Consider the following 25,959-nt stretch of genomic DNA (forward strand, 5'->3'; position numbering starts at 1 on the left):
GCCAGCGGGACCCTTTGTAAATAAGTCCCATTATGTCCATTAAAATTTTAGGATAGGGCAAGTATGTGAACACAGTAGATTTGGGGTAGGGGGGGGGGCAGCCACCTTTCACAAGCACTTTTTCTACACACATACAGGCAGTTCCTGTGTTACATACAAGATGGGTTATGTAGATTTGTTCTTAAGCTGAATTTGTATAGAAGTTAGAACAGGTATATTTTATAAGGGTAATTCCAGTCCAATTGGTTTTGTCTCTGTGACAATTGGGTTTTTACAATTGCTGAGATGGGGAGCACCATGGCATTGGTGAGGGAATGTGGGGGTTACATTAGGTTTTCAATTTAATTAAAAAACCCTAAACTATATAATCCTGTACTTTTTTCCTTTTTGGACATAAGGATATAAACAATAAAAGATCTATATTTATTATACACAAACAGAAATTACAAAAGTTATAAATTGAGTATATAATAAGTTATTCATGATGAAATCACATTCTTCCACCTTTGACTAGTTTAGCTGACTGTTCACTATGAAAAGGAAGAATAATCCATCATTTTTAACAGCAGATTGCTCAAATGGGCGTCTTCAGCCCAGTTCAGTTGGGAACTTAGAATGAGCCTCTGTTGGGAAAAATCAAAAGTAGAATCCGTCAAATTGTTAGAAACAAGGGATAATTGGCAAATGCACAGAGAGCTGCCACAGGGTAACAAAACTCTATACAATACTATATTTTTTGGGCTGGGAGCGATCCCTATATTGAAAGGTCAATATTATATAAAAATAAAATATTTGACAATATCTGGAAAATAATAATTTTCAGGAGGTTGAGGCTATATTATCTCTCACATGAGGGCTATACCATAATTTACAAATTGAATACCTGAAAAATCTCTTGAATGATGATGATTTTGCATGTCACATTTTGAATGGTTTCTCTTCCTTTATCCTGGGTCTTTGTTTCCAGATCTTGGATTTTACGATTTGTTTTTTCAGCATATTTTAATTTTTGGAACAATTCCTGCTGTTTCATGCGTGTTTCTAGAATGAAAAAAACATTTAAAGAGGGCCTGTCGAGTGAAACCCTCTAGCAGCACTTGCTTAAATAAATACTCCCTAGCCCTCCCCCAGATAGAGCATTGTAAAATCTCTAGATTTTTCTGTACCGCTAAGCTAGGAAACAATCCACCAGCGGCATATTCATAAGGGGTCGGCAAGTCGCTCCCCTCTCTTCAGATTCATCCCTGGACTGCTGCTACCACACCTGCTGTTGGAGTGACTGGCCGACTTGATGCTGCAATCACCTCCTCCTCGGACCGTCCCCTCGTGAATAAGCCGGACCGCTGTAAGTTAGGTCCGACGTGGATTGTTTCCTAGCTTATCGGTGTGTTTTGATTATTGTAAAATCTCTAGCTTTAACTGGGGGTGGGCCAGTTTCTTACTTTAGTAAGTTCTGCTAGAGGCTTTCATTCGCCTGACTGATTCTCTTTAAAGAAAATCAAAATCAAGCATGGATAAACCAGGGACACTTACTTGTGCAGAAGATCCATGCATTGTGGTATTCTTTGTCCTTCAAATATCAACTTTTAAAATTATATTAATGGGCCTGAAAAGCTACTAGGGCAGTTCCCAGAGCCTCTCCATGCTTTAGAGTCACCAGTTAGGGGGGGAGGGGTGGGAGAGGGTGCGACAGTCTCCCTCCCCCAGCACTACCCCCTCCCTCAGCCTAATGTAATCACACTGCAGCACAGGAAGTTTCAGCACAGGGTGAGAGGGGAAAGTGCTCCTTGTACAATAACAGTCTGAAGCATCAGCAGAGATGGTCTCTGGGAACCGCTCCAGTAGCCTTTCAGGCTTATTACCATTAAGTTTGCAATAAATCAACCAGTTAAAAAAAAACACCAAGAAATACTCACCTCAGTTCCTCCCATGCTGGGAGAGCGAGGCAACGTCACGCGAGGGGAGTGAATTTACTCCTCTCACGTGTTGTCACCTCACTCTCCCATGCTCCCAGTATGGGTGAGGGAGGTGCGGGCGGTGCATAATTAGCAGCCCAGAGTGCCAGACTTTTTGTCCCCCCGACCATGCTGCTTTTTTAGAACTTTCTTTTCTAGGTAACCCTGGCCTGTCAAGACTAGTGAAGAACACCCCAGGATCAAGATGAAGAGGATATGAGTATTATTGAGTAAAAGTTGATTTTAGATGGAAGGAAACCATAGATAACAAATATAAGATTGCAGTAACAGTGTCTGGATCTATGAGTAAGTGTATGATGGTATATTTCCTTTTAAACTTTGTAAGGCATGTTCATATATGGCAGCATGAACGGATAGACTTTGAAGAAATCCACCGAAACAGTCCCATTCAGATATATGAAACAGATTTATAGCTGCAGAAAGTTCTTGCAAAAATTAGAATACACAAACTAAGCAATCACCCAAGCCCCGCTGTTTCTTGTGTTTGTTCTCATACCGCATAAGAAGAGAACTTAGAGGGGTATTCAGATGTTTAATATTTATGACATGTATCCACAGGATAGGCCATAGGAACCTGATATTTTGTCCCGGAGGTGGAACGCAAACCTATTTTGAAATCGGAGGTCTCCTTACCACTAAATGCTTGAAAGGAGCAATGGTTGGAACTGGTTGGATGGTCAAAATTAGAGTCAATGAGAGAATTATCGTTTCTATATCCCGGACAGTCAAGTGCAATTGCCAGGTGTCCTCCACATGCTCCAAATTATACAAGAATCAATAGCATCTGCATCTTTTAAGAAGCCAATGCCATTGATAACGAGCGTAAAACATAGGACTCCTGCTAGTCACACATGGATATGATGGAGCCTGGAGTTGACCACAGGAGAAGCAGGATGCCATGGGGATGCTGGAGAGGCATTGGCTTCATATAACTAGAAAAGCTTTTGACCTCAGAAGTGAACATATGCTTGTGTTTCTGCTAGCCATCTGCATTTAATACTACAGAGATAAAATCCACACAATCAGTAATAAATACATCAGTAATAAATATACATCAGATATACAAATTCTGTGTACTTACCTATCCTACGCCTACGTATTACAGCCAGTTGCTCTTCTAACTGTCTGTTGTTCTAAATTAAGTAAGATATAAATCACTATCATCAGGTGTGTATACAGTACATAGTACTGTGTGTGCTTTATGGTTTGAGCCTTACAATATAATATAGATAAGTTAAGATACGTTAAGACAGCCAAAGTATAACCAAAATATATTAAAAAAAAGTTATTAGTTCATAGGATTAAAATTCTCATTCTCGAGTGTTCTATTGACACTTCCTATGATACCCAATAAATACTTAATTTGTATTTAATATTTTTAACTTCTTTGTTCTCCAATTGTTACATGCATCTTATAGCTCACAAAATATGGTATTAAATGTTATCAGACAAATGCTTACCTGGTGTAACACCATGGTCTGCTTACATATTCCCATAGAATGATTCATCAGTCCCATTATTGGTCTAAAAATTAAGTGAAAAATAAACCAGACTAGAACATAGAACGCTAACATCTTTAACATAACAAACCCAGTTCCTAGTTATTTAGTTAATATTTGGATTATCATTAAAAACACTTCTTGCAACTTTTTTGTCTTAGGCGCTTTTTGTCAGATTTATCATAGTTGCTTATACTGCTTGATAAACGTGGCACATGAAACATTAAAGTCTGCTTTGGATTTGAGACATCTTGGTAAAAGGTTGCAAATTTTCTCAATTTTTAAAGAAAACTTACCATTTGATTTGATGCATTATGAAGCAAACATACCTTGAGACAGCTGTAGCTACACTGATGCAGGAAAGTATCTTGGTTAATCCCTGAGCTCAGTGGTTTTGCTGATGAAACATATATAACATTATCAGGGCCGATTCTAGCCTATTTGCTGCCTGAGGCGAAAATGGAAATTACGCCCTTAGACACTCCCCCCCTCTGTGCAGGAAATATTGCAGCAGCAGAGAGCAGAGAGATATTAGCAGTTGAAGTGACAGTTGGAAATGGGGTCTGTATATGAAGATGAAATTGCTGATTGTAAATATAACGGTACATGTCTCCTATTATCTTGCACAAAGAAACAAAACTTCTTTAACCCCTTATCACCGACACTAGTTTTCAGCTCAATGACCAGACTCGATTTTTCAAATCTGACATGTCTCACGATAATTGGTTATAACTTCGGAACGCTTTAACATATCCCGGTGATTTTGAGAATGTTTTCTCGTGACACATTGTACTTCATGTTAGTTATAAAATTTAAGTGATACGTTTTGCGTTTCGTTCTGAAAAAAAGTGAAAATTTGGCAAAAGTTTGTAAAAATTCTTCATTTTCCAAGTTTGAAATGTTCTGGTTTCCAGACAGGAAGTAAAACTACCCAAAAAGTTTGATAATTAACATTTACAGAATATCTGCTTTATGGTGGGATGATATTTTATGCTTCCGGTCATTTTTCTAGGATGTTATGAGGTGCAGAACTTTAGGTGCGATTTTTCTTATTTTCATGAAAATTGCCATAACTCACATTTTGAGGGACAACTCGGCTTCCAAGTGACTTTGAGAGGCCTAAATAATAGTAAAACCTCATAAATTACCCCACTATAGAAACTTCACCCCTCAACGTATGTAAAACAACTTCTATTAAGTCCATTAACCCTTTAAGTGTTTCACATGGGTTAAAAAATATGGACCTGCGATTTAGAAACTATGGAATTTTTTGGAAATACATTCATTTAGGCCAAAACTGACATTTTCAGAATAAATTAAATGATGAAACGCACTGCAACGCTTGATGCCCAATTCCTCCCGAGTGTACTGATACCACATATGTGGTGGTAAACTGCTGTACGGGCGCACGGCCGAGTATAGAATGAAAGGAGGCGCCATTCACAGCAGATTTGTATTGTCACATTGTACGACCTATAAATTTTTATTTTTTTTGGTAATGCGATCATATGAGGGCTTATTTTTTATGGGATGAGATACAATGTATAAATAATTTATTTTGGGAGTCTAAAGCTTATTCATGAGATTTTATTAACTATTTCAAGGGGGACACCAACAAAATCATCAATTTTTATTTTGGATTGTGAGCATTCCCCCCCCCCCCCCCCCGCTCACCGTAACGTAAAAATAATATTTTATCTTTATTCTCTGGTTCACTACGATTGCGGTGATACCTCATTTATATAGTTTTTCTTATTTTGCTCAATTTTCCTGAGCAAAACCAATATTGGAGAAAATCGCATTGTTTTTACTATTGACAACTTTTCAGGGCCATAACTTCTGTATTTTTCTGTTGTCAGAACTGGTTGAGGGCTTATTTTTTGCGAAAACAGTTGTTCTTTTCAGTCGTATCATATTAGGTACCGTAACTTTTTTTGATCACTTTTTAGAACATTTTTTGTGATGGTGTTTGATGAAAAATTGTATATTATGGGAAGTTTTTCGAGTTTTTTTTTTACGTAGTTCACCGAGCGGGTTCAATATTGATTTAGATTTATTGTACAGATTAATACGGACGCGGTGATACCAAATATGTACGTGTTTTGTGTTTTATATACTTTATTTGCATTTTATGTGTTACTGGGGAGATTATGGGACTTTTATTTTATTTATTTATTTAATTATATTATAAAAAGATTTAATTTTTTTTTTTTTACTTTTTTACATTTTCTACTTCTTGGCTTGAATAAGCGATCATCCGATCGCTTATTCAAGCCTTTACACTGCAATACACTTGTATTGCAGTGTATAGTGAAAGTAACTGAGCATGCTGCGCATGCTCAGTTACTTACAGCCGGGTCCTGCCAGGAAGGCAGGACCCGGTGAGAAGAGGAGCCGACAGCCCCGGGTCACTCGTCGGAACCCGGGGCAGCGGCAGGAGGGATCGGATCCCCCGGTAAGCACACCGGGGGGGTCCGATCCACGGGGGACACACTTGCACGCCGCGGTCATGCTTGACCGCGGCGTGCAAGGGGTTAAACACCCGGGATCGGAGTTTTTCCGATCCCGGGTGTTAGTGCCGGGTCTGGGCTGTGATATCACAGCCCGACACCGGCACCAGCGAGACCCGGTGTCCCGAAAACTTCTTCTGATGCGCCGCCGTAGAAAGGCGTCGCATCAGAAGAAGTACCCTTAATGACCGCCGTAAAAACCCGATAGGGCGGTCATTAAGGGGTTAAACACAACTCTTCTTTCTGATGACACGAAGACTGTGTTTCTAGGTTCTACAAATCAAATGTTATGGGTCTCAATATCCAGGATGTGTTAGACAGAGGAGCCACCATGTCAGGGTGTAAGAGATGCATTCTTGGCAGCAAGAGGGTAGGTATATTATATAGCACCCCTTCATTAAATTATTGTTTGTTTTTTGTTGTCTGTATGGCTATCTGCAATGATAGGCTTGGATCAAAAGTGCAAACTATTTGAATTAAGTAGTCTTACTAGCCTAGCAAATAGCTGAATAGCAGGAATATTCTCATATTCCAGCGTTGTGGCTTTCTGCAATGTGGAAGGAGGTAATGAGGAAAATATTATTGTCATGCATGCTATTTTGTATACTATATTTTTGGCCTGAGCAGTAAAATTACAGTCACTACATATAAGCTGCTGTGAAACTACAACATTCCCTAATCTCTCCTCCACACAGGGCCGCATCTGCCATGAGGCGAGATGAAAATCTCGCCTCGGGCGGCAGAATGCGGCCCTCTTTAAAGGACACCTGTCATCAGGTCTGTGTCACTAGTCCTGTCACTACTACCTGTTGGAGCAGCTCACAAGGATCCCATCCCAGCCTTTATCTAGTTATTTCATACATTAATCATTGTAAAATAATCTATTCTTTATCATATAAATGAGGCTGGTCACATGGTCAGAGGCAGTGATGTCACCCCTGTTACCCCTCCCCTCTCCTCCCCCTGCTCATGTCTGTGTGTAATGTATAGTAAAGCATGGCTAGTGTGTATGTCATCTGCTGACATGCTGCATCCTCCTAATATACAGGTGAGAGACACAGACATCAGCTACACATGAATCTGACGTGTTCTGCTGTAACATGGCTGCCTGGAGCTGCTGTATCTCTCCTAAACACACACACATGCACACACAGGCTGCAGGGGGCGCCATCACCAGGAAGCACATCATTATACAGCCTCACATCATTATACAGGCTGTCAGTCAAGCACTGGGGGTGTGGCTGTGCCTCCCACTCATGAATAGAGTGGACAGCTTGAATATGCTAATGCTTCATTGGACATTTCACAGGTCATTTGCATACAGCTTTAGGACCTCATGGCTTAGGTTTACAGGCATGTAGAGGGACAATGAAGGGATAGAGGCAATGCTCTCTAATGGCAGTTTATGAAAATATATTTAGTTTAGGGGGTTATTTTGCATGACGGGTTCTCTTTAAAAGCGGCATTTTGCAGCTCCAATGTGGGCCCGCCGGCGCCCGAATCTCCCTTCAGATAAATCGCACCTGTCTCTTTAAGAAACAGGTGCGATTTACATGCGGAGCGGCGCAGCACCTTTACGGCTGTTGGCGTCGCTCCGCACAGTGCAGTGACACAGGCGGCGGATGATGACGTCACGCGCCTGTGTCACTCAACGGAGCCGCGGCTGCCAGAAGAGCCGCGTGAATATGGGAGCCGCGCCGTGGGAGCACCCTGCCGTGAGGTAAGTACAAGTTTTATTATTTTTATTGTCCAATTATTAATTAAATGTGGCCATATATATATTAGGGGGCGATTACTGCTGTAACGGGGGGGGGGGGGGGGGAGGTTGTCATCTATATATACTTTTTTACTGGGGAGGCTGTGTACAGTTATAAGGGGCCAGATCCCATTTTTCCTGGGGGGGGGAGGGGGTTGTATACATTTATATGGGGGGCCAAATTCTAATTACACTGGGGGGGAAGGGGCTGTATATATTTATATGGGGGGCCAAATTCTTATTACACTGGGGGGGGGAGGGGCTGTATATATTTATATGGGGGGCCAAATTCTTATTACACTGGGGGGGGGGGGGAGGGGCTGTATATATTTATATGGGGGGCCAAATTCTTATTACACTGGGGGGGGGGGGCTGTATATATTTATATGGGGGGCCAGATTCTGTTTATTCTGGGGGGCTGTATATATTTATATGGGGGGGCATACTCTGTTTATTCTGGGGGGCTGTATATATTTATATGGGGGGCAGATTTTGATTATACTGGGGGTGCTGTATATATTTATATGGGGGGGGGCAGATTTTGATTATACTGGGGGGGCTGTATATATTTATATGGGGGGGCTGTATATATTTATATGGGGGGCCAGATTCTGTTTATTTTGGGGGGCTGTATATATTGAAATGGGACTAGATTCTGTTTATTCTGGGGGGGGGGGGGCTGTATATATTTATATGGGGCCAGATTCTGTTTATTTTGGGGGGGCTGTATATATTTATATGGGGCTGGATACTGGTTATACTGGGGGGCCTATAAAAATAAGTTATATATATTCATTAGGAGGTGCTATATATTTTCATTAATCAGGGTAGTACTCTATATAAATTCACACGTAACATAATAACTGGGTGGGATATATTATTCATAAGATACAATAGATTACTTTGCATCATGTAAAACAAATGTTTGGGGGGGGTCTGTATTAATAAATAGGGGGTGTTGTATATTGATTGGTGCTGTGCATGCTATAATTCCAGTAGAATATATATAATAAGGAAGGGATGTTTTGTATGTGGGGAGAATGTGGTCAGTTGTGTTGTGAGGGGTATATATTATTTAGGAGCGCAGTGTTGTTATCCAGGAGACTTTATACTGTAAGTGACTGATATTTTTAGGGACGCTGGGTGGAGATGCTGCACGGAGCTGAAGATATCCGGCCATGAATTCAGCAGTGATATGTAATGGATTGGAGAACCCGGAATAAAGTCCTCCTGATGGAAGAAATTGTCATCTCTAAGGTACTAGATGTCACTAATGACTCCCAGAACCTGTAGTCAGTCACACAGGAGCTGCCTGTGGGGATGTTAATTGTTAGTAAAGTTTTCAGCATTTTCTGAACCGGGGGGGGGGGGGGCAGCATTTTAATATTCGCCTCAGGCAGCAAATATGCTAGAATCTGCCCTGCCTCCACATGTAGTGAACAGACATGGCAGAAACTTACGGTGTGCCTCTCTGCTAAGTCTCACTTCACACTCCTTTGCTCTGGACTCGGGACTGCAGCTCCACCACCACTTGTCAAGCTTCAGCCACATCAGAGGAGGAGAGGGGCTGCTGTCAGAAGCTTCCCTATGCTCTGGAAGCATGACAAATGTGAGTGGCTGCTAGAAACTGCAGTGCTGGCTTCAGCTTTCATGTCAGGAGCAGTCAGAGCGGCAAGTACTTGCAGTAGATGGCAGTACTGCTCACTGCACTCCTGCAGTCGGTGCCGGCATGTTGTGGGAGGAGGCAGAAGGAGGATGAGGATCATGTGAGAGACAGGAGGAGGATCTGGTGATAAGCACACAGAGTAGATTCTGCTGAAATGGTTGGTCTGTGCATCAGGACGCCGCCCTGCTTGGGGAGCCGCTATCTGTCGCCTGATGCAAGATTTTCATCTTGCCTCATGGCAGATGCGGCCCTAAACATTATGATAATGAAGCTTTCTCTTCTGTGGCTCCTTCAGGGCTTGTCTAGCACAGGAGAGAATGATGTAACTGGTTTGTGCCTGGAGGAAGAATAATCAATTGCTGCACCATCCCCCAGCTGCTGTGTATGAGTGATCCAGCTCAGGTTGATTAGTGCTTGACTAGCTATGCTTAGTCATTCTTTACATAGCAGCCATTTGCAATTAAGCTCCCTGTCTGTCCCAGCTATCCCAAGGTCCTGAATGGTATAATTGTTTTATCAGCAAAACCCCTCAGCACAGAGATTAACCATGCTATGATCCTGCATCAGTGTAGCTACAGCTGTCACAAGGTATGTTTGGTTCATAATGCATCAAATCAAATGGTAGGTTTCCTTTAAGTATTTCCTATGCCTATGTCATACTTCATACTTCTGACTACCACCTCTGTATTCACTTTATAAATGTGGCATAAGTAGGCTAAAATAAAAAAGTGTAGCAGGCTGCTTGATGTCACTGGAGTTTAATTTATTCACACCCCTGGTCATTTGTTGTCCTGCCTACAGAGGATCCCCAGCTTTAGCATTGTGCATAACTGAGGTTTTCAGAGCTCACCAGCTCTCTGCAACCTCTGTAGGCAGGACGACAAATGACCAGGGGTGTGAACAAATTAAATTCCGGCAGTGCCGAAAGGTGCTCTGCATAGCACCCTAGCCTAATTTCCGTATTATACAAAGTGTTTTTTTTTTTAAATAATGCTTCTGATATGGCTTATAAGAAAAGATGAGTACCGCATGGAATCGAGAGGTGAGTACTAATCATCTACCATCAGTGATGTTCTTTAATCTCCTTCATATCATACTGGTAGTGGAGTCTGCTGACAGGTGCCCTTTAAGACATTATAGAAAATCCTACTATAGCAACTAGTTATGCCAGTTTTATGATTAGCAGTTGAGATATAATGACACTGCAGGGTACTGCACAACACTAGCCACTGATTCTTAATAGACTAGATAAAATAGTTTCACTTACCCACGTTGTTCAACATTTTTCTGTAAGACAGTCAGCAAAGCATTGAAAGTCTGCATCCTAAATAGACACATACAGTGAGGTGGTGACAACTATAAGTCAAATTAATGATTTCCTAATATACCTCAAGATATTCCAATTATTAAAAAATAAAGCTACTGTATGTAGCAGCACCAACGCTGTCATCTTGTTTACAGTGTCAGCACTGTTTTTTTAGTGAAGAAATAGACTCCTTCCATAACATATCACTATGATGTAAGCATTCCCGTACCCAGCAGAGGTGTCGGAACTCACAGAACTCGGCACAACTGCAATGTGAAACTGCCATACAAAGTCAGAACTTTCAAAAACAAAAGATGTGGTTGATTTTCTTGCACCTCTACTGCACACAGCTATTTGTTTCATTCAATATGGTTGGCTGTTTAATCCATTTTCATCCATAAATGCATTCTGCTTTGGAGGAAAAACTATAAGTCGGTCATGCTCTGTAAAATTTATCAAATTCTATTGAATTCCAACTATATTTTGGGATTGAACCAAAATATCAGCATGCAGCTTCTACAAATATACATAATGGAAGTGTTCTAAAAAAAAAAAAAAAAATTTCAGATGGAATTGTCCACATCAACGAAACAGCTTGGAAGCACTGAGGCAAGTATGATTGTCCAACATAACTGAACAGGAGTGATGGACAGGAACAGGTAGGCAAAATGAAAAAAGTGCAAGTGCATTACTGCCATAGTAAAACGATCTGTAGAAGCCAACGTTGCATGCTATATTTATGGCTGTGTACATGTACTTACCTCATGAGAGCAAGCTCTTTGTTTTTCACAGAACAAATTTCATTTTCTAAAGGCACACGAGCAATACTAAGACTAAATAACCATAGAAAAATTACTGTCACTGTCAGTAGCTTATTAACAAACCAACCAGATAACTTTATGAACAAAATAATTTTAAGAGAAAAAATATAAAACATTTATTTTAAAGTTTACACGATCATATAAAACAGGGCTTTCAAGCAAAATCCATGTCAGAAATCCACACTATCTGCATACATGTTCCATACTGCAGGAAACACAGGATGGAAAAACCAGCACCCTGCACCTTTCCATTATGCTCCCAGACTATGTGGGACATGGGATATCCCCGGTGATGTTACTGTCAATATAAGGAAATTGACATCACTGGGGAAACACCCTGAACATATTCATTCCTCCCCCTTGGCATGACAACATCAAATAGTCAAAGTAAAAATAGAGTCCATGGCCAAAATATTTCTATACTCTGGGATGTATATATTAAAGATTTGGTCCAAAAATTCAAATCAATGGCAGGTGAATTGATCAGTGACAGGGGCTTATATGGGCAGTACTACCATGATAAAGCAAGTATTGTTGACATCAGTGACTAAGACCCCCAAAAATGTCACAATGTTAAGCCTTGCAAGTCATTCCCCTGGCCCCCTTATTAACTATATACACTAAAAATACCAAAGAAACCTACCTCACATTCAAAGACGTATCAATATCATCTTTAGCAAGTCCTCCTGAGAAAAATATATATACCAAAGTGTGTTATTTTGAAGCGCTTTTATATTTTTGAGAAATTAATATTGAAGATATTAGTAAAGATTAAATAAACTTTATTGAGGAAAATTTGTCTGAACTACATTTTCCCTCCCCTCTTCCTCTGTAGTCATCACTATATCTAAAGCACTTATGACAATTGATAAAGAGAAAGGGTGAAAGCTAAACTCCTTATAAACCCAAGATAAAATTTCACTCAAGCTTATTTTAATAATAGAATATAACAAACTCTGGAAATGACAACACCCCCATGGAGAACAAGATTGTTGACCCCATTAAAATAACAGCAGAAACTAAATTTACATAAACTTTATATTTTGCAAAAGCACTGGTTAATACAAACTTGTATGAAGTTCAGTTTTCATATCCATCAACTGCTGTTTCATTTGCCTTCCAAAACTGCAGAAAACAATGAGATTAGGGTTAAATTGTAATTACAAAAAACAATTGTTATCTGCATGTTACTCAGTCTGTGTTGGCTGGATATAGCAGCCCAAGCAACACTTAATGCAAATCTGTGTGTGCCTGTGTCAGTCTCCTCTCCTCCACACTCATGCAGCCCAGTTAACCCCTCCGCACTTCTGGTCATGTTCATTAAGCAGGCAGAGAAGGGGATAGTGTGGAGAAGAGGAAGAATGCATTAGGAGACACAGGCTGCAAAGTCCCCCCCCAGCCTAGGACTCACTAAACTGCTAACTGGGAGCCAGGTAATGTGAACTAAATATATATTGCTGAAATTATTCTGAATGCTGACAAAGGTTGTTTTAAAATACGTATAACTTAGGCTATGGGAAACTGTGACCAGCTAAAGATGACATTCCTAGTGACGTTTTAAAGGGGTTTTCCAACGAAAAAGCAGTTAGGCCCTATCCACGGGATCGGGCCTAACTTGCTGACCAGTGGGTCTCTCAGTACTGAGTCCCCCACAGATCCCGGAAATGAGGGGTCCGATGGGGTCCCATGTCCCTCGTCGTGCCCCTCGTCGCTCCGTCAGAGTAATGGAGCAGATGGCCGCACATTGCCGAGCTCAACGATCTCCGTCTGCTCCATAGAGCAGAACGGTCATGAGCGACAGTCTGACGGAGCGACGAGGGGTCCGACGGAGGTACATTGGACCCCATGTTTTCGTTGTCTGTTGGGGTCCCAGCACTGATCACCAAGTTAGGCCCTATACAGAGGAACTTTTGTTAGTGGGAAAACCCCTTTAAGGTTGATGAATCAGGCTAAAACGCAGACCAAGTTTCATGTAGTGAACTTGCTCATGTAAAACACTGACCACCAATGACAGAAGCAGGGATGAAGGAAGGTACCCATGAATAACAGATACTAATAATTGAAATAGAATAGAAAGGATTATTTTAACAGATTATAAAGTAGATTTTAAGAACACATCTCATTTAAAGACCTACTGACAAGTACAGTACAAGTTATGGCTGGAGTGTAAGGAGGCTTATGCGCTGTGCCCTCTCCATACATGGCAGATGTCTGCAGTATTATACACTGCTATGATCATTGCTGGCCGAAATTTGGGCGGCTGACCTATTAGGCCGGCAGCACACGTGTTTGCGTTTTGAACGCGTTTTTGGGACGTTTTTGACAGGTTTTATCAATTATCTTAATTAAAACTGGTCAAAAACGGATGAGTTTTCAAAAAAATGCATGTATTTTTCAAAAACGCATGCATTTTTTTAATGGACTGCTTAAAAACGGCCCAAAAACGGGTTTTACAACGTCACGTGTGCCGCCGGCCTTAGAGATCTAAGGATGATACATGGGCCAGCTATCTTCTTCAGTGGAAGGTGCACCTAGGTGGTTACCTCTAACAGCAAAGACTTTCCTAAATAATCAATGCCTAATCCTTATGGAGCCTTCTGACTGTTCAGAGGAAGATCCATCTCCTTTTAGGGTGATGCCACACATGGCGTTTTTGGTCCATTTTTAGTCAGTTTTTCTCAATTATTTTAGTAGGTAAACAGGTTGTAAGCAGCCAAACGGATGGTAAACAGCCAAAAACGGACTGAAAACAGATGTTTAAAAACGGACCAAAAGTGCCATGTATGGCATCACCCCTAGAGACCACATCCATGCGGTTTTTGTGTAATGCACTTCACTTTTTAATGCACTCGAGATAAGAGCACAATCTGGTTACAGTATCTCACCAGATAATCTGCATGCAGGATTCAGACCCTTTTTTAGCTTTATGGAAATTGTCTTTTTCTCTACGAGTACAGGGAAGGCAACTTTCAGCACACTTGATGCTCGTGTTACGCAGCTGGACAAGTACTTCAGGCACTTGATCCCTGTCAACAAAACCACAAGATTTATACAGAAGCCAGAAGCTCCATTTTTCATTTTAAAATCAATGTTAAAAAAAAATTCTTACAATGTTTGTCATCCTTAGAAATCTTCTCTTTCCATTTTTTTAAAGATTTTTTTTTATGCAGTGTATATAGTATACATTCACTATTCTGCAACTGTAGATTGCAAATTTCAGCAGCTGAGGTGAATATGCCCCATGTGGCTCCAAGTAAAGGCTTTGGGTGCGTCCACACGTTCAGTTTTTCAGATGCTGTTTTTTAAGCCCCAAAACAGGAGTGGAGTGAAAATAGAGGAGCAGCAGCACTTCTTAACCCCTTAGCGCTCTGCGCCGTAGCTGTACTGTGTGGAGTCCCACGAATAGCGTTCAGCGCAGTACAGCTACTGTGCAGAGACAATGCCGCTTCAGCTCTGCACAGGAGCCGAACCAGCATCGGGAGTCGCGGGATGTCAACGGTAATCTACCGCTGACATCCCTGGCTAACACCCGCGGTCGGAGTGGGCTGCGATCGCGGGTGTTTACCCCACGATCGTGCTTCTGCATAGGCTGACACTGCTAATACCCTTCAATACATAAGTATTGCAGAGTATTATCATGAATAAGCAATCAGATAATTGCTTGTTCATGTCCCATGGTGGATCAAGTAAAAAATGTAAAAAAAAATGTTTTTCAATAAAAAATAACTTTCTAAATCACTAAAAATGCCCATAAGCCCCAAAACGTATAAAGAGACATATAACTCTCAAAAAAGTCTAAATCATAACACAAACCCCACATGTATAGTATCACCTTGTCTGTAACAATCCATAGAGTAAAACTAAATAACTATTGAACCCATATGATGAACGCCGTAAAAAAAAAAAACGTTAAAAACCCGCCCAAAATTATGATTTTTACCTATTATATCCCACTAAAAATGCAATAAAAAGTGATCAAAAAAACATATGTACTCCAGAGTGATATTGTTGCAAAGTACAACATGTCCTGCAAAAAAAAAGCCATCAACCAGCTCTGTAGCCAAAAACTTAACAATATTATGCCACTTGGAAGACGGCGATGCAAAAATTATAGATTTTTCCCCACATTGGGGTGTTATTTGGCAAATTTAGTAAAACATAAGAAAAAATATTCATGTCTGGTATCCCCGTAATTGTTAACGAGCCATAGAATAAAGATAACAGTATTATTAGGCTATACGGTGAACACGAAAAAAAATAAAAATAATAATTGATGGTTTTCTACTCATGACCTCAAAAAAAGTTCCTAAATTTTGAACAATAGGGGATACCAACCCCAAAATGGTAACACTGGAAAAAGCATCTCATCCCGCAAAAAAAATGCCGTCACATGGCCGCAATAACGGAAAAGCGAACATTTTATAGCCTTCAAAAGGGATCAATGAGGAAACTAAAATCCTGGCAGCTACAGGGTGCTCCTTCCCTTCTGTGCCTCGCTGTGCCCCCATAACACAAGTGGGGGGTTGCTGCACTCAGGAGAAATTGTAGAACAAATTTTATGGTGGGTTTTCTCTTTTTATCTTTTGGAAATGTGTAAATTTTAGGGCTAAATGAACGTATAACCGACAAAATTTGACCATTCTAAATTTCACCGCCATTTTGATTCAATTACTATGAAGATCTCAAGGGGTTAACAATCTTCGTAAATGCTGTTTCTGATAGCTTGAGGGGTGCAGATTTGAAAATGGGTTGGTTATATAGGGTGGTTTAATGCTAAATATGTAAAATTAAATTTCAAACAGTATTTATCCCCAAAATAGTCAATTCTGAAAATACGGAAAATCGCTATTCGATTTGTAAGCCGCATGACGTCAAAATAAATTATCCAAACATTTCAAAAATTATGAAAATGTAAAGTTATTTAGGTGGTAAATCTATCTGCCTGAAAACGCGGGGATTTAGAATTTCGAAAATGGCTAATTTTTCTAAAAAATTCATCATTTTTTTTTGTAAATAAACGCAAAACCTATCAGCCAAAATTTACCACTAAAATGAAGTACAACATGTGGGGGAAAAAACTATCTCAAAATCGCTTTGATAAATAACAGTGTTCAAAAGTTATAACCCTATAAAGAGACGCAGGTCATATGCAAAAAATGGGACTGAGCCTTAAGCTGTAAAATGGCTGCATCCTTAAGGGGTTAATGAGAAAATCCATACCTTCGTCTGGCTTCAAAAACTATCTGAAAAACTGAGGGTGCGTTCATACTTTTGCTTTTTCAGATGGTTTCAGAATGTCATAATGATTGAGAACATATAATTTAGAGAAGCTGCACCTCCTCTCTTTTCACCCGACTCCTGGTTTGAATATTAAAAACTGCATCTGAAAAAGCAAACGTTGAAACGCAACCAAAACACAACGTGTGAACTTGGGGGTGAATGCACATGTTGCGTTTACATTCTGTTAAACAGGTTAACACCAGGCTTAATCAAACACAATTTAGGGTGCGGTCACACGTTCAGTTTTTCTGATGCAGTTTTTTTAAGCCAAAAGCAGGTGTGGATCATAATGGGTGAGACAAATACTTGAAAGGTGCTGCTCTTCCTCCTACTTTTACTCCATTCCTGGTTTGGGCATCAAAAACTGCATCTGAAAAACTGAACATGTGACATCACCCTTAGAGGTAATGTTAATGCATTGCAAACTATGTACATTTTTTGTTAACACCCTTTAACATGTGCACCTTGTCTAACATTTGTTCTACTATTAGTTCCAAAAATATGGAGCTTATGTGGTTCTGTCACCAGACTCTTGTGGCACCATAGGTCCCAGCATGTCTTTTCTTTCATAACCCTTCATTAGGTTGATGATAGCTAATAACTGTTACTTTCTGCTATCTAAAAATGGCCTGACCTGTTCACATCTCTTTTTGCTGCCTTCTTTTTAGATGCCATGATGGTCCCACCAAGTAGCTCTAATGACTGCTCAAAGTGGTTCCGCCCTTATTTGTAACATTCTTACACCCTCCCACTATGTTTTAGTCAGCCAATCGCTGCAAACATTACACCTTAAAAATTCCGTTTTTAATAACAGAGGCAGCGTTCACACAATGTGTTGTGTCGCGGGTCCTTGCTGTGGCTTTGATGCATTCCAAAGGCTTGAACCATGATCACATGCTGAGGTTACACTGCATTTTAGCAAATGCAATGCAATGAAAACGCATTGTAACCTTTGCATGATATCAAGGCTGAAGACTTTGGAATGCGTCAAAAATAAAACAAAAAATGTGAGGCAACGTGCATTAAAAACCCTTCAAGAATTCTTTGGTTCAAAGGTGTTATTTGCTTCAGTAATACTAGTAAAATAGTAGTGTCTCATGGCTTTCTTTAAAAAAATTCAAAACAGGAAAAAGTGGTAATTTTTACATTTATAATTTATCATTATAATTAATGATAATATAATAATAAAATCCCCTTTTGATGGATATGTTCTCATGTTCCAGGGCAATATATTTTCTAGATTTTTGCCCACCAGAACACATCCTAAATGTAACATCTGGAATCGGAAAAAAATATCATGGAATCCACCACAAAACCTTTTGCATGATCTCTGCCATATAGCGAAACCTTATTGGCAATTAATAAATGGTTAAGGGGTGTAACACATTGTGGAAAACTAACAAGATATTTACATTAATATGTAATATAATTTTTAATGGAGGAATACAGGGGTGTAACTAGGAGAGGCAGGGCCCCATAGCAGGCTTTTGAATGGGGACCCCTTCCCACTTACAAAATATACATATTTGTGTACTCACACATACGAGTTACAAACACATTTATACACTCATGCGCAAACATGTAGAGCATATACACACATACAGCGCCATATACAAAAATACAGCATACAGTATCTACACACATGCAGTATATACACATCCTATACACATATTCTACTTTAGTGTGTCAGGTCGGTTGACGTGGCCTCCTGACACTGCGGGCCCCATAGCAGCTGCTATGGCTGCTACCAATGTAGTTACGCTCCCAGAGAGGCTTTAACTTTGGAGGTCACATCCATCACATGACTTAGAGTCAGTGGATGACACAAATCATGTCCGTCTACTAGCGGCCATTTTGTTGATTTTTGTCTTATCTAAAGTACTGTGAGTGGTCTTCAAAAAAAATGGTCTCTCGCTGTTCCTGCTTCCGTTAAGACATTCACTGTTTTCTTGATCAGAGAGAATGGTACATGTGGTTACTGCCAATAGAGAAGAAATAAATAATTATTTGACTGGGGGAGAATAGACAATGATAGGAGATTTAGCAGTAGGCGAGGCAGCGTCATGTTGTGTCTTGTGACATATGGGTCTGGTATTGTAGTGTAGAGTTGTCATTTTGTCTGTATGTTGTCATTTTATTAGCGGATGTATATACCGATGGGTACGGATGCGTGAAAATATATTTGTTTCATGAGGTGTGAAGAGTGACATACAGTGACCCAGATATGATCAGTACATAGTAATGCTACAGATCTCATTGACATGTGTATGTATACAGGTTAATGGAAGGATCAGGTGGAATTAATCTTCTTACTGGAGGTCTTGAATATTTCAATCTTATATAAAAGTCTTCAATCTGTCATCCATTATGAATACACCAAAAGTTAGAGGAGATGGCTCGGTTGGGCCAAACAAAACCACCCCCCTTGACTCCCCCAGAAGAAGCCTTGGTGGCGAAACACATGTTGGGGTCCGTGCACATCAACATAGTCTGTATATTTTATACTAGTGGTTTATCTATTGACATCATTATTTTACCCCTGTTAGCTCCTCAGACAACTGGGGCATTAAGGGTATAGGACAGTGATGGCTAACCTATGGCACTGGTGCCAGAGGTGGCACTCGGAGCCCTTTCTGTGGGCACTCAGGCCATCACCAGAGATGACTCCAGGTATCTTCCTGCAGCCCCAGACAGCCCAGGACTTGCTGTGCACAGAGCTATTTTAAAGTGACAGCTCTACCTGGGACTATTTTCTGCTTTATTGGTGTCCTCAGGGTGCTGGTATCAATGAAAACTATGACAAAGAAGGGAGTATAAATCACAAATTAAATTTCTGTGTTGGCACTTTGCGATAAATAAGCGGATCTTTGTTGTAGTTTGGGCACCCGGTCTCTAAAAGGTTCGCCATCACTGGTATAGGATGTTGTTATACTCCATTATGAGGTTGGGTGCTGTTATGCAATATTTCTGACTGACTAAGGTCCTTGCTTACAGCATAGGTTAATTTTCAGAGATAATACCATTGATAATCATGTTTTATATCCGGGTTTTGTGCATTGTATGTTAGTCTGTTGTTGTCCTTGTGTTTTCCATTTTATCCCTACGGGAAGCTTTCAGTCATTTAATAAAGTTTATTGAATTTTGATTACCCTTTGGTATCACATTTTCTTTACACAAATTGAGAAGGCGTTTCTGTCATCCATTATGGTAATATGGTTTACAGTAATGCACCTGAACTTTCTAGCTGCAGAAGTATATTGTAAATGAGAACTTTCTAACCATGTTGTAAATGTAAATTACTGGTAAAGAGTCATGGGGGTAGGGTGCTGTTTGACACGGGTGCCCCCGCGATCCTTTTCGCGGATGGCGGGCACATCCGTGCCTCTCTATGTGCCGCGGTCCCTGCTGCCGATGTCCCGCTCCCCGCTCCACGGCCTGGACTCTCCTCTCCACGCTCCTGGCTGTACTACTGCTTAAAGGGCTAGCGTCCTCCTGCTAGCTCTGGCTAATCCAGCTAGCCCTTATAATCCGGCACCTCCCTTCCCCATACCAGGCTTCCCTAAGCCGTTCCTGTGGAAGAGAAAGCCCATTAGCGTTCCCAAATGCCTCCGTGCTCCCTGTGTTCCTCCAGCGTTTCCAGGCGCCTCCATGTTCCTGTCTCCAGCGTTACCAGTGTACCTCCGTGTGCTCCTGCCATCCTGTGTCAAGTCTTCAGTCTGCCTCCGTGCTTCCTGCCTTGCCTTCCAGGGTTCCAGTCCCGCGGTGTCTCCAGTTCGTGCCAGTGTTACCAGTGTTTCTCTGTGTTCCTGCTGTCATCCCAGGCTCGGACTGTTTCCTGAATATCCTGTACCTTGGCTGCCACTGTGGGCCTCATACCATCTCCCGTGGTGGTCCAGAGGGTCCACTGGTCCACAGACTCCTCCCTCCAGACTCTTCCCTGTCCAGACTCTTCTGCTTTCTGTGTGACCGTGACACTGCTGTTCTCAAAAGTCGTGCTGGCCCGTCTTCCTCCTGTCTTCATACATCACTACCAGTCCTGACTGCATGTCCTGTGTGGCACTGTGTACTGGTCTTCACAAGATGTTGTTGGAGCAGTAGATTCCATGAAATGTCCAGCACCAGCCTCTCCTCATCCATGAAATGTCCAGCACCAGCCTCTCCTCATCCATGACATATCCTGCACCTGCCTCTCCTCATCCATGACATATCCTGCACCTGCTTCTCCTCATCCATGAAATGTCCATCACCAGCCTCTCCTCATCCATGAAATGTCCAACTCAAGCCTCTCCTCATCCATGAAATGTCCAGCAGCAGCCTCTCCTCATCCATGAAATTTTCCAGCACCAGCCTCTCCCTATCTATGACATATCCAGCACCAGCCTTTCCTTATCCATGACATATCCAGCACCAGCCTCTCCCTATCCATGTGCAACATCCCCCACCAGGGCCTAGCCTTTTCTTGGGACCTGGAGGCAGCTGGGGCCCAGAATACTGGAGGGGCTGGCGATTGCGGCCTAGGGTTGTCCTACAGCCTGGAAGGTTTTCCAACAGGTGATGTGTGAAGAAATATGGAGGAAGAGGCTGTACTGGTTTCTGCCTGGGGCAACCCCTAAAGGTCTGTAAGATAGGTCTGTGGGTAATGGATGGGTAGTGGTGGTAGACAGCCATATCCAGGGATCAGATTGAGTCAACGTCGGGCAAATCAACTCACGGTTCTTTATTCAACAACAGGTAGCAGGCAACGGGCAAAAACGGTCAAACAGCAAATTCGGATTCTGGTACTGAGTGGTCGTGGAGAGTGGTCCTGCCTCTCCTCATCCATGACATATCCTGCCTCTCCTCATCCATGAAATGTCCAGCACCAGCCTCTCCTCATCCATGACATAACCTCCACCTGCCTCTCCTCATCCATGACATAACCTCCACCTGCCTCTCCTCATCCATGACATATAATGCACCTCCCTCTCCTCATCCATGACATATCCTGCACCTGCCTCTCCTCATCCATGACATATCCACCACCCGCCTCTCCTCATCCATGACATATCCTGCACCTGCCTCTCCTCATCCATGACATATCAATCCACCAGCCTCTCCTCATCCATGACATGTCCAGCGCCTGCCTCTCCTCATCCATGACATATGCAGCAGAGCCCCTATAATAATGACATGTTCACAGCAGAAGGGCCACATGGTGAGCTGCGGCTTTCTCTTTTCCCAGGGGCAGCCAAGCAGTGTAGGAAGGCACATCCATGTTCTCTACCCGCACACACCTGCACAGTCAGAGCCCGCAAAGCTGTGATAAACAATTGTATGCTTGATTTTCTTCCCCTTTCATGTACCTGCTGTCTGGCGGCTAGCAGGCAGCGGGCCCCTTCCATCCCTGTACCATGATCACTTTAGTATGAGCCGTGTGGGGCTGTTTGGGCTGAAAATTTCGGCTTATACTCAAGTATATACTGTATATTATTAACTGTCTCTGTCTACAATCTCAAAGAGCATGCATCCTGTTGCTTGGCTTGCTTGCTGGGCAGTGAAGAGGTACTCCGTAGTGAGTTTGCACACCGAGATTGTAGACAGATGCAATGTGCTATGGGGTTAATATAATGCCAGAATGGATCTGGGTATTATGTAACCAAAGTTAGGGGCATTTGAAGGGACATCTGCCCCTGCAGCTTCTAAACATTACTCATCTCTGGCAAATATGACTCTTCTCAGCTTAGTTTCACATGGTATTTGAGGAGATTTCTTTTTTTTTTTTTTTTAAGAAATTCAGGAAAAACACTTAATGCCCTCCCTGAGGGAAGGGGGGGGGTGGTATTTTAATGGGTATGCAATCTGGTAACAGAATCCCTTTAACAAAAGAGAGGGAAAATATTTTAGTCAAATCTAAGTTCACACCTGTGTTCGGCAGGTACCGCCACAAATCTTGTTGTTAGTAGTGTTAAACATGCACCAAGAGCACTTCAGTCTAATTTGCATATCTCTAAAGTTAACTTCTGGCACAGAAGGAACAGCTTGAAAATAAATACAAAGGTACGGGTAACATGCCTTACGTAACATGCAGGCTGCAGCATTTAGTAGAGGTAGGTAAATCGTGGTGACGGGTTCCCTTTATGGTGGATATAAAAAGGCTGGATTCCCAATGAAACTGTCTTGAGATGGATGAAAAAATGGATGGCGGTTATAATGTTCCACCATGTTCTTTTTACAGCTCTGATTGATGGGATAACATGCCTGGTGATGACTTACAACCATACTGGATCTGGTAATTACAAAATAGAAGACAAGAATACAGACCTGAAGAAATGTTACTTACCTAAACTGACAGTTATCTGTTGTCTGCTGTTATGGACAGCTAGAAGGATGTCTATTTCATAGATGTTTGAATGACAGCTACTTTTGGGGGGGTCTGTAAAAATATATGGTTGGGGGGTCTGTAAAAATAATAAACCTCTTATACTCACCTCCTCTGGTGCTCCTGTTCAGCCACTGCACAGTCCATCACTCTCGGCGGTGCCATCCCAACCACAGCCATGCCCTTACTACTGCTTGTAACTCATGCTGTAGTAGCTGTGGTTTAGGCAGCACCGCCAGCCCCCCCCCCCTCTCCCCCTGGCATATATATTTATTTTTATTCCCTAATGGATATTAGTCCAAACCTTCCTAGCTTATGTTCCTGTCACAAAGTTCTATTAGGGGCCGAAAATGTATCCTACTAAAGCCTCACAGCAGTCTATACTGCACTTTTTTGGATTATAATGTAAGTGCCCTGTCAATTATCAAATTTGTCAGAATGGCATGCATGCTTCCTAATTATAGTCAATGGGAGTTTTTTTCTTATATAATGTGTTGTTTTTTTTATTCACAAGTCATCCCATATGTTGGTAAAATCTTTGGAGATTTGAAACCGGAAACCATAGTATAGATTTGTGGTTCTGTTGATAATAATGACAGGTGTTTGTATTTTTTTTATTGATGAGTGGACCTGTTAAAAGTTGTGCCCAAACCCCCAGTAACTCCCAGTGTTCACTGTTTAAATACCGCCTGTAAAACCACCAGCGGCATTACATTCAACACAACGTGTGCACTTTGGCACATACCAGCAATCTTTCCCCACCTTTTTGGAGAGGAGACTTGCTCCTTATGATGTCATCGGATAGCAGCACATTGATTTAAATGCCGGTGGCAGTGATCAGCGCCAACATTGATAATGGGCATTAATGGTGAGGGGAGGGGTGTTTAATAAGCAGCACCTAACCTGGACCCGAACTTATGACGCTCATTACTAGTCACTGTCTTTTTGGAAAGTGATACACTGTGTTTTTGTGAGAAGCTGATCATTTTTGTTTATGGTTGGGTTTATGATTTATACCATGAAGTTTTGTGTCTTCTGTTGAAGTGGTTAATGATATGGTCTAGGCCTCTGTGATTGTCTGGCCTAGGCCTCTGTGACCATCTGACCTAAACCCAATGGGGTGGTTTGGGATGACCCGCACTTTAGAAGGAACACTCTCTGATATCCTTGTGTTATTGTAAAAGTTAAGTGGCAGTGAAAAAAAATTAAAAATAAAGGGCAAACCCCTATTATTAGTAAAGTATCTAGTAAAAGGACAATCCCAGTCAGTGGAACACCAAACAAAAAAATAGCAAACTAAATCATCCAAAAATTGTTATCTTCACATCCCTTAAAACTCACATTATTTCCAGATCAGACATTTGTACTAATATTTTATTGAAGTGATTTTGGTCCTCAGATGTTGCCTTTTTTAATTGGGTTTCAAATACACTTCCAGTACAGTGTAAAACCCCGTTCAGATGTTGCTTTTCGTTTCAACTCTTGATATGGATGTTCACAATACATAGTTTGCACTATGAAAAATGGGGAACTGGAAGAAAAAATATATGAGATGACTTTCCAAAGCAGCAAATTATTTGAAGTCACATTTCTTATTTTAAAAAATTAATTCCAGGTAAGTGTTTTTTTCTTTTCCAGCCTGTGACCCCTCTAGAGATTATCTTATGCTTTACATATTATATTTGTCAAGTATTTTATTAGCAGCTATAAAATAATTTAGATTGTAATTCAGTTGACCTTATAAATGCCACCAATATAAAATAAATATACCATAATTTATGGACCATAAGACACACTTTTTAGCAAGAAAAAATCTTGCTAAAACGTGCCTGCGTCTTATGGTCCGAAGGGCAGGAGGATCCAGCTCTGCCAGACCCTCCTGACCGTAATGGAGATTGGGTGATGTGCTGACATAGTGCTTCACCTGATCTCTTATAGAGGAGAACCTCCGCACTCCCTTTTCCAGGTGTCCTGACATGTATATCACCTCCAGGACCTGGAGTGATGTCAGAAGCTTGTGACTGTGTGTGCAGACCAGGCAGTCCAGCTCCCTCACCTGGGCAATGACCATAACATCAATAGATCATTCATGAATGCTGTAACAAAATATATACAATTGTTTATTTATCTACTGTTTCTATGGTTATTGTCCAGGTGGGGGAGCTGGACTTCTGGGTCTGCACACACTATCACATGTTGTGCTTTCCCTAGAGATCTCAGTTTGGTGTGCAGTCTTTTTGTATTCATAATGAATAGAGAATATCTATTAAACGGCATGTTTCATTCAGAGCTGTGTGTGTGTTCTGTGTTTAGCAGTACCCAGTGTGTTCCTTATGTGTGTGCTATTTATTTCCCAGTGTACATTGCAGAGCCTAGTGCCAATGTATAGCAGTGGACAGTGTGTTCCTATGTGCATGTGTGTAGCAGTGCAGAATGTTTTCCTTTTCTGTTTGTGTGTGTGTGTATAGCAAGGCTGTGTGTGTGAATGAACAAATGGATGTAGCGGAGCTGTGTGTGCAAATGTATAAATGTAGCATGGCTCTGTGTGTAAATGTATGGATGTAGAAAAGCTGTGTGTGCTGTGCTGTTGTGCAACCAACAGGGATATTTTCATTGGTATAAAATATATTTTTACTTTTTTTGGAAGACTAAATCTGGGGCACATCTTATAGTCTGAAAAGTATGGTACATAAAATAGTCTTAGTTTATCAAATACGATACAAAAAAACCAATACAACAACATATATATATATATATATATATATATATATATATATATTGTGACAC

The 25,959-nt window shown here is 41.2% G+C and overlaps 1 protein-coding gene and 1 long non-coding RNA gene across 2 annotated transcripts; one reads left to right on the forward strand and one right to left on the reverse strand.

The window, feature by feature from the left end:
• Window positions 1-402: 402 nt before the first annotated feature.
• Window positions 403-17,550, reverse strand: LOC140120468 (centromere protein H-like). The gene is made up of 10 exons (XM_072139500.1): window positions 17,449-17,550; window positions 14,420-14,560; window positions 12,604-12,659; window positions 12,178-12,220; window positions 11,475-11,546; window positions 10,675-10,731; window positions 3,437-3,500; window positions 3,058-3,109; window positions 884-1,041; window positions 403-623 (listed from the first exon to the last, which is right to left on the reverse strand). Exons 1-10 carry the CDS (start codon window positions 17,487-17,489, stop codon window positions 531-533), a joined length of 777 nt encoding a protein of 258 aa, XP_071995601.1. The 5' UTR covers window positions 17,490-17,550; the 3' UTR covers window positions 403-530.
• Window positions 4,019-11,358, forward strand: LOC140120469 (uncharacterized). Its single transcript, XR_011853813.1, has 3 exons — window positions 4,019-4,077; window positions 6,256-6,355; window positions 11,281-11,358. It is a non-coding gene; the product is annotated as an uncharacterized lncRNA (long non-coding RNA).
• Window positions 17,551-25,959: the final 8,409 nt, after the last annotated feature.

This window comes from Engystomops pustulosus, chromosome 3, assembly GCF_040894005.1.
Source record: "Engystomops pustulosus chromosome 3, aEngPut4.maternal, whole genome shotgun sequence".
Taxonomy (NCBI): domain Eukaryota; kingdom Metazoa; phylum Chordata; class Amphibia; order Anura; family Leptodactylidae; genus Engystomops; species Engystomops pustulosus.